Source organism: Hyalella azteca, unplaced genomic scaffold (genome assembly GCF_000764305.2).
Source record: "Hyalella azteca isolate HAZT.00-mixed unplaced genomic scaffold, Hazt_2.0.2 contig3046, whole genome shotgun sequence".
NCBI classification, from domain to species: Eukaryota; Metazoa; Arthropoda; class Malacostraca; order Amphipoda; family Hyalellidae; genus Hyalella; species Hyalella azteca.
In genome coordinates, this window is record NW_025933300.1 from 151878 (window position 1) to 161256 (window position 9379).

Here is a 9379-nt window from a genome sequence, read left to right on the forward strand (position 1 = left end):
ATCAAAAGAGAGTTTGACCATAGTGGCAAAGAAGCAGTTTTTTTAGACTCTTCATCAATCAAGTTCATTTTTGAGTCCTATAAGTAGACCAGAAAAGTATCTTGGATACCAGCATTTCCATACATGATACATAAGAAATTGATTAAAATATTGAGTAGATGACAAAATTAAAAATGAACTGATTCTAAAAAATCTCTGGTTTGCCACTACGAGTTTGACTTTGGCACAAGATCAATGCTAAAAAATTAAAAAAGTGTCATCACTCATCAACATATCTAATGCAGAATATTATAATATAAAATGCTTAAAATCAAGAGGGCAATTAGACAGACAATAAGTCAAGAAACCTCATCATCATGAAAACACAAAAAATATTTGCAAAGGTTGGGCAGCATGGACCGTGGACTGAAGAAGACCCATCATCCATGCCCAAACCATCAATCAAGCTGTTGGTAAAACTTGTCAGCAAATATGAAATAAGAGTTTTAAACAGATTGTCAGGCCAGAGGCTCAAGTCATATGTTTGGAAATTGGAAGTCTCTAGGTCTAGGAGACTCGGACTAGTATAGTCACTATACTATACAGATTACAGAATTACAGATGGTTCTTGCTTCCGATTTTTTTTTCATTATTGAGAAATGAGACAGTCAATAGATCACAGTGAAAGGAGACGATGGACTATATTTTCATAAACGTTACTAGAATAACGCAAAGTCACTTCACCATCATACCATGTAGGCATGAACTTTTCGAGGCTCGAACTTCGATCACTACCACACCAAGAATCTCCCACGTAAATGCAGACTACACAGGTGTCAAATGCACCCGCCACAATTTCGTCAACACGATGCTGCAGGAGAAAATTTTGATTCTGAGAAATAGTACAATATTATTTTAGCATAATTTCTGTCCAATATATTGAATCATCATGTAAACGATAAATTATCGAACTCAATTTTCTCAATTAACCTATAAATGAATCTAAATTTCACGAAATAACTCGTATTCATGTTGTTAGGGGGATGCATGCCGGAGGCCAGCATAGCCCAAGACCAGCATATCTTTCATCCTCCTTTCCGTGCGTAAGCCTGCTAAAGGGCAGAGTAGACTAAGTCTCTTATACACATCTAGATGTGTATAAGAGACAGCCGGTGCGGTCTGCGGACCCTGTGGCTTACGGCATTTGTAAGAAGTGATGGTATGGGCTTAAATCATTGGTGTAGGAGCTATTGGGCGTAATCCGTTTGTAGTATCAGTTTGTGGGATGAGGCATTGCTTGTTTCAAGCTGGTGTGGCGAAATGAGGCAAGTAAGAACAGCTGCATAGGTATTAGACTGACTATTTCTATTGCATGTAGAGGGTTGGCATTGGCTTTTGGGCTGATTTAAGAGTCAAATTTTTGGGCTACGGCAGCGCTCCCGTTGGAATTACCTCACACTCGCAATTAAAGCAGGGAACTTGGTTTCACATGAACCTACCTAGCCACATTTTCCTATGATATAGCTTCATATTTTCACTATGACGCAAGTAATAATTTTTTTAATTGTTTATTGCGGCCAGAAGATGCACGAACGGCCGGAGAAGTGTCCGAGAGGTGAATTGATGGCCGACTGGCCTAAATGTAGAATATACATGGTATATACATAGCGACAATTATGCAGTGTAATTTGAAAATTAACCATTGAGCAATTCATCTGTAACAGATATGCGAACTTTCTAATAATTCCATGCGTGCTTGAATCCAGCGCAGCCCAAGTCTATACTCAACTTCAAAGTCGTTTACGTTTGTAAAACGCATCTAGCCTAACACATTCTCATGGTTAGGCCATGACCTATCCCGAACTAACTTTATTGGCTGCAGAACGATAGGAAGGTGGTGCAAGTGAGCAGTTAGACCTCCTTGCGACTCTCCAAGCACAAAGGTGGAGATGTCGGAGCACTGGCAGCAAGTTGGGCCAGATGCGATTATGACCGTGCTTAACTTGATAATTATCAAGGGGTGGGTGTGGATCAAGCTATAGTGTAGCTTTAAGCAATGCGCCTGAATTATGGTTTCCCAGCATCATCGTTGAACTAGTAGTATAGTTCAACCATGTCCCAGCGTAGTCTGGGGCTTCTAGCTCTGAGCTTGAATTTAGTTATGTGTGCTGTCGTTGACTTCTCACCTAATTTGAGAGTTGTTTTTGTTGATAGTGCAAATTTTGTTTGCACTATCGAATCCTAACTTGAATTTGCCAGAAAAGGAAATATTCGCCGAAGCTCGCAAGACAAGCTAAATGCTGGTACAGGGTACAGCGGCGAAGAGAGTGCACGCAAAATCTGTTTTCCTCCCATCCCCCCAAAATTAATAAATTTTCCAGCTGGATAAACTTAAGCAAGCCAGGATGAAAAATTTGATAATATTTGTAGAAAGATAGGTAAGAATCTCAACAGGGACGATAGTCTCTGATATAGATTGAAAAATAATATATGTTTAAAAATTAATCTTTAAAGGCAACACTTCTATAAAATCCAGTGTCTCCAATGTTACAGATGTACAATGAATTTCTTATTTTATTTTCGAATATTAAAAAAAGGTAATTTTTCAATTTTTTAATACATAAAAAATTTTCAAAATTATTTATTCTGTCAATTGATTCATGCATTGCCTCCGACTTCACACAAGTGTGCGAAATCTCAGATCAATTGGAGTGGTAAAAGTGTGTCAAATATCAGTTATAATATTTGTAGCTGACAATATTATTTTTTCAAGTTTTTTTAATATTGAAACAAATTTTTTTACATTTTTAAAATCATTTATTCATTTTATTCATGCATTGTCTCCAACTTTACGCAAGTGTGCAAAATTTCAGATCGATAGGATAAGTAGAAGTGTGTTAAATTTTGATTAGAAGATTTGTAGCAGACAGACAAGAATTGGAGTTAAAGAGAAGTGTTGTAATAATAAGAAGCCCTGTGACGACCAATATGATTATTTTAAGGAAAATATTCTCCGGTAATATTTACGGTGGCAGCCACCGGATGTCGCCATAGCGTAGACGCCGATGTCGCCGATACTAGTTACAACGGGTATATTGAGCATTGATTCTCGTCCGATAAATTGAACAATTATCTAGGCATTGCTTCTGTGAAACTCCATGAGACTCATTCGAGTGAACTATGAGAAACTAAAGAACAGGACAAACTACCACGACTAACTAACAGTAACTTGGCTACGAAAAACTCGCCAGGAAAAGATTGGAAACATTCACTCTTGAACTTCAAGCGAAGGAAAGTTTGAAAAGAAAACGATATCTGATGGATTATCTTAAATTTGGCAACGTACATGATTGAACCGAAATAGATGCCGCCTACTGCCGATTGTTCGAGAACTCAAGACAGTGCGTGATATCAGTAATGTGAATGATCATTATGCTACTTCGCATTTCATTATTTGAAGTGAATTTGTAAAGAATCAGATATAAGTCTATGAAACACGATCAGGTCTATGAAGCTTAAACGTTCTACGATTGCTGCTATAGTTCAGATGTTCTCAGTAACGTGTGGATTTCTTCCATCGATGATTATAACTTATTTCGTTCTGAAAAATAAGGTGTTATTCAAAGAACAGGTATCTTTTAGACACATACCGGGCGGTACCGGGCATAATGAAACAGTACTTGCACAACGTTACGCGACTCACCGCCCAGGCTCGGAAGGTCTCGTGAAGGCCCATGTCGTAGTAGAGGAAGCGGTCGACGAGTGCGCGCTTCTTGGGGTCGGTTGGGTAGATGCTGTCGTCTTTGCCGTACTGGCCGACAAGGTAGCCAATGATGGCTTTGCTGCAACCAGATGAGATAACACAAGTAAGCTTCAAAATGAGAGTAATATTAAAAAATCAAGAAGACGAACCTGAGAATTCGGCTGCTGGCATATCTTAACGAGTTGTGACGTCGGGTTAACGAGTTCGAATTAAATATTACAGTTCAATTTTAAATTACAATATTTACAATATTAATATTACAATATTAAATATTACAGTTCAATTTTTTACAATATTACAGTTCAATTTTGTGCAGCAGTGGTTTTGATGAACAAGAAAAACAAGTTATATTTACAACACCTTTCCCAAAGCGTAAAATCGCCATCAACCAAAGTCGGGACGGTGTGCTGAGGGTTGATCGCGACGAACTCGGGCTTTAGCTGCTCTCTCTGGAGGAGGTCCACCTTCTTCAGGTTTAGCTCGATGCCAAGAGCTTTGGCGACCATCATGGGGCCTCGGCATGGAGCCGAAAGCAGGATGTAATAGTAGTCTAAAACCATAATGCCTTTCTGCAGAAAATATATGAGAACACTTTTAAAATTTGCGACCACGCAATTGATACATGTTAATTTTTCAATAATTTCTGTAAATATTGTGAATTCACATAACCGAACAGTAATTAAATACACAATAATTGAAATGTATAATTTTTTGATATTAAAAACTAAAAAACTATGATGGTGCCGAGGTAAATAAAGCTTGGCTGGTTTCCTCGTATTGGTCCACGCAGCTCCTACCCTGTAGCATCGGCTTAGTTCACACGCCCGTCGTCGAGTGCTGGCCACGAGTGACGCAAAGGCCAAGTTATAATCAAGCAGATCAGAGTTTGAATGAATTTGAGTTCAGAAAACTATTGTTGCTATTGCGTATTTTGTTGGTAAACAATGTATAAACCAAATATTATCTACGTCTTATATGAACGAACGAGAATGGATGAAGACAGAATAACAATGATACGAGCACAATGCAGTTTTAGAGCAAGTTTAACGAAACTAACAATGTTTATTAATGAATTCGCTGTATTCAGAATGTAACAAGACTTTGAAGCTTAAAGTCAGTTCAACTCTGGAGCAAATATTTCATTTGACGCCTCCTCAAATTACTATATTGACCAAATGAAACAGGTCTAGCATAGACGCAATTGGTGAAGGCGAATTTTCTTGGCTTTTTATAGCTTATCGTGCATAGAATATGGTTCATAAACTGATTTGCTGATTGAAACGAGAAATTATCTAGGTTCGAATTGAAGTTAAGATCTACAAGGTTGCTTCAAGGTTTCAAAACTGAGATAGGTGAAAATGTGCAGGTTTCTGAAGTGTATTTACCGGTCCGTCACTTCAGCGAACTCGCGTGCGAACTGGCCTGCGAACTCGAATGCAAAACCTAACTTCATTTTCAACTCAGGCACTCATAAATCCGTCAATAATGAACGGATTTTATTCAAATTTGAAATATAAGTAGATAAAATCAGTAATTTGTGGACGGTTTTATTTCAGATTTTTACGTCAATTACTTTTTGTTAATGCCACAAAATACTGAAACTAGACCTGACTAGGACCTAACCTGCGAGGTGAACGTAAAGTTAGGTTTTCCGTGATAATAAAAAAGTAATGAATGTAAAAATTTGAAAAAATTCCGTTCGCAAATTACTGATATTATCTACTTATATTTCAAATTTGAATAAAATCCGTTCATTATTGAAGGATTTATGAGTGCCAAAGTTGAAAATTAAGTTAGGTTTTCCGTATTAAGAAAAAGTTATTGATGTAAAAATTTGAAAAATTCCGTCCGCAAATTACTGATATTATCTACTTATATTTCAAATTTGAATAAAATCCGTTCATAATTGACGGATTTATGAGTGCCAGAGTTGAAAATTAAGTTAGGTTTTCCGTATTAACAAAAAAGTTATCGATGTAAAAATGTGAAAAAAATTCCGTCCGCAAATTACTGATATTATCTACTTATATTTCGAATTTGAATAAAATCCGTTCATTATTGAAGGATTTATGAGTGCCAGAGTTTCGAGCTCGCAGGCGAGTTCGCAGGCGAGTTCGCTGAAGTGTCGATTCGGTAGTGTATTTCCAGGGTTATGAACAATATTAAATTATTTTCAACTCATAATGTTGCTTAGTTGACAGACACAATCGGGGAACGATTTGCAAAGTTACCATAAGCCAAACCAAGTCCCAGGGCCACGCCATCACATTTCAATGTACTAGAATATATATTTAATTGTGCAATATCAGACCCAAAATGCAACTAATACCACTTCTTTACTGCTAATATTTAGTATTAGTAGTATGCGGCAGGCACCTGCATGGGGGCTGGATGTACGTTGAGACTGCACGGAACCGCAGAGTGTTACGCAACAACAACAGTTCGGGAAATCCTGTCCTGTCTAGCGCTTTAGAACTGAAGCTCCATTTACGCTTTTACGGGTTAATATATTTCATATCATTGCTTAGAGATTCAGCAAAATATAGTTTTAAATTTTCTTTGGACGCCATTTTCATCAACAACTCTTGGATCATTATCCAATTTCGTAATGACTGGTTGTAACATTCACGAAGACATGCTAAAAACATAATATCTTCAATAGAAGGTAAACTTCATTCAATGTTGTATATTAATCCGCAATGTTGTCAAATTCACGTTTTGTAATAATATCAAAGCAACTATAGAAGAGCCTGAAGAGGAAGCCGTTGTTCAACCCAAATTTTTAGCATTTGAAATTCTGTACTTCCTATTTATTATTAAATTCTGTACTTCCTATTTGAAATTCTGTACTTCCTATTTGAAATTCTGTACTTCCTATTTGAAATTCTGTACTTCCTGTTTGAAATTTTGTACTTCCTATTTGAAATTCTGTACTTCCTATTTGAAATTCTGTACTTCCTATTTGAAATTCTGTACTTCCTATTTGAAATTGTACTTCCTGTTTGAAATTTTGTACTTCCTATTTGAAATTCTGTACTTCCTATTTGAAATTTTGTACTTCCTATTTGAAATTCTGTACTTCCTAATTGAAATTCTGTACTTCCTGTATTATTTCGTCGTTTTGAATAATATATTGTCTTATTTAATCACGTAAATGGTTCCTTTGTCTGGGAAATACTAAATATCCGTACCATTCGTACTTAGGTTGCATAAATTATCCTAGAAGTATAAGGGCATCACAAAAATTTTAGGCGTTGAGCGCAATGTAAAATGATTAATCATGACTAAATTAATGGTTGATCTTAGTCTCATTAATGTAGACTCAGCTCTTCTTTGGACGCACAACAACGGGTCATTATATAACACCTCCCTTTTTCGGACGAATCAACGAACTGTAGCTGGTGATGGGTGATAGGGTGGATACAACAACATTACAAGTAGAATATTCAAGGGAAGATTTACTCTGCTAAATTATGAATATCTGTATGACTGAAGCTAGAAAATAGCGTCGAATTAAATGTTTACCAGATGCATTGGATGCTCAGCGTATAAATAACCAATCCCTACGTAGTTCTGGTGAGCTTGATAATTGAGTCGTCTCCAACAGAAAATTAATTCGATGCTTCAAGATGAACATAAAGGTAGTTAAAGACTTAAGATAATATCGTTTCAATGATATAAGTGCCATAAAAAGCTTACCTGATTCTCCAACGAAGGACTAAATCAGAACCGAACCTCCACCGACTAACCTGGGCACTTACTGAGAGTGAGATGGAGGCAGGAGGAAGCCGGTTAGGTTAGGCGTCAAGCGAGCAGCAAACGACGACCAGACAGCAACAACTAATGCTGCTTCAAGGTCAGATGCGACTGACAGATTGCTTGCTGAGGAATTGTGTGCACAAGGAGTTCTAGAGGAGGAAAATTTACTCATAAAATTCAGGTGATGGAATCTTTGGATAACTGTTAAACTCTCCGCGGGAACAAATGTTCATTCGAAAGAAACGAAAACCTCTAAGTGCCTAAAATAACATAACGTTACGTCGACAAGTTTAAACTGGATTAAAATTCAAAATTAAGAATATTACATACTTTATTCTAATGACAAATGAGCGATAAACATGCGTCCCGAATGTCGGGTAATCCCCTTGCCTCGCTAACAATGTCACTTCAGACATTCAGGTGACGAAAAAAAACAACTCTTGAAGCTCTCAAGGTATACAACATTCTTGTTGAATCTCGATTATGATGATCGATGTTCTTGCCTTCTTTAATTACTTAACAGTGTGAAAAAATTGTGTGAAACACAGTGTGAAACAGTGTGAACCGTCGACAGTGAGTTTTGCTGGTCACCCCAGGTTAGGTGGGAGAATTCAAAGCATAAACATCATTAGCTCATAGCACCCATAACGATTTTTGTGGCAGCATCTCGCAGAAATATTGTCATGTAAACTTGATGAGAGTTTTATTTCTGTCGTGAATACTTAATGTGTTTAAGCGCCCTTTCAGTTAATACAAAACTAGAATATCAACAAAGTTAGCTGAAGATCGCTGTAGGGAGTTGCTTGCATCAGCTAGAAAGTTTTAGCTATAGTCCTTTTGAAAGCTTAGGAAACAAGGATAAACATAGGAAGGGCTGGGTGGTCTGGAAGAGGCTTGTACTGTATATGTTCATTTGTTCACATCGGTCGGACACGTTCAAGGGACTGATACGGTTCGGCCTGGGACTAACAAAAAAAAATAATTATTTGTAAGTTGAGAATTTCAACATTTGTAATGCTGCCGGGAAAAACTTTAAAGCTTTTAAATGTGCTGACACTTAATTAGCTATATCCTGCACATTACACTCATCCTGTATTCATGGCAGGCATCAAATAAAGAGTGCACTTGGCTTGGACTACGCGAAGATGGTTGATGCAAAAAATGCCTTGTTGTGCCACAAATTGCAAAAGTTTTGTGTGAAATAATCAAATAATTTTCTATTTAGAGTTTGCTTAAATCGTACTGCAACGAACGCTCAAAACAAATTTTGATGCCAAAGTAAATTACCCTTTTAACACGACTTCCTGCTATGGTTTTCCTGCAGTCATCTACAATTTTACATTCTACATTGATCGTGTAGGAGAGATGACGATCGTCAGAGAAATATGTGGAAAATTTAGCAAAGTTTCACGAATTTTGTCTAGGTGACTGATGCGGTATATAATATAATAATAATAGCGGTTTCAGCGTTTATTAGGCCGTAACCTGTCGCCGATTCTTAACATCGCAGAACATTAACAGCATTTTGCGGTCTTGAACGCGCAACTCACTGCTTCAGTTTTGCATTGCTTAACAGCCCGGCCTCCTCGCCGATTCTGACCAGAAACTGTCGCACAGAGCTGGGATCGAACCCGCGCCTCTCTGCTCAAATCTTGGTATTCTGAACTGTAACCACTGGGCACTGATTATGATTTCACAGCCAAATAATAGAAAAATGCGGAAAATATTTGAAGTGGATTCTGTAAAAATCGTTCGATAAAATGAAGTAATTAGCAATGGTTACATGTATTTTATAAAAAGTACGTTAGAACATAGACTTCAAATGATCTAAGCGTGGTTTGTAATATTTTGCCAACTTGAAGTATCGTTCTCTTCGAT

At 37.2% G+C, this 9379-nt stretch overlaps 1 protein-coding gene across 1 annotated transcript; it reads right to left on the minus strand.

Moving 5' to 3' along the window:
* Nucleotides 1-3580: 3580 nt before the first annotated feature.
* LOC108679639 (glutathione S-transferase 1-1) lies at nucleotides 3581-7524 on the minus strand. Its single transcript, XM_018168298.2, has 3 exons — nucleotides 7442-7524; nucleotides 4103-4311; nucleotides 3581-3821 (listed from the first exon to the last, which is right to left on the minus strand). The coding sequence occupies exons 2-3, from the start codon at nucleotides 4300-4302 to the stop codon at nucleotides 3596-3598; spliced, it is 426 nt and encodes a 141-aa protein (XP_018023787.1). The 5' UTR covers nucleotides 4303-4311; nucleotides 7442-7524; the 3' UTR covers nucleotides 3581-3595.
* Nucleotides 7525-9379: the final 1855 nt, after the last annotated feature.

Bases quoted from the DNA above. Each gene is read 5' to 3' on its own strand.
- LOC108679639 (XM_018168298.2), bottom strand. From the start codon at position 4,302: ATGGTTTTAGACTACTATTACATCCTGCTTTCGGCTCCATGCCGAGGC. The intron at 3,822-4,102 runs GTGTTGTAAATA...ATCTGGTTGCAG, and splicing joins GATTTTACGCTTTGGGAAAG to CAAAGCCATCATTGGCTACC.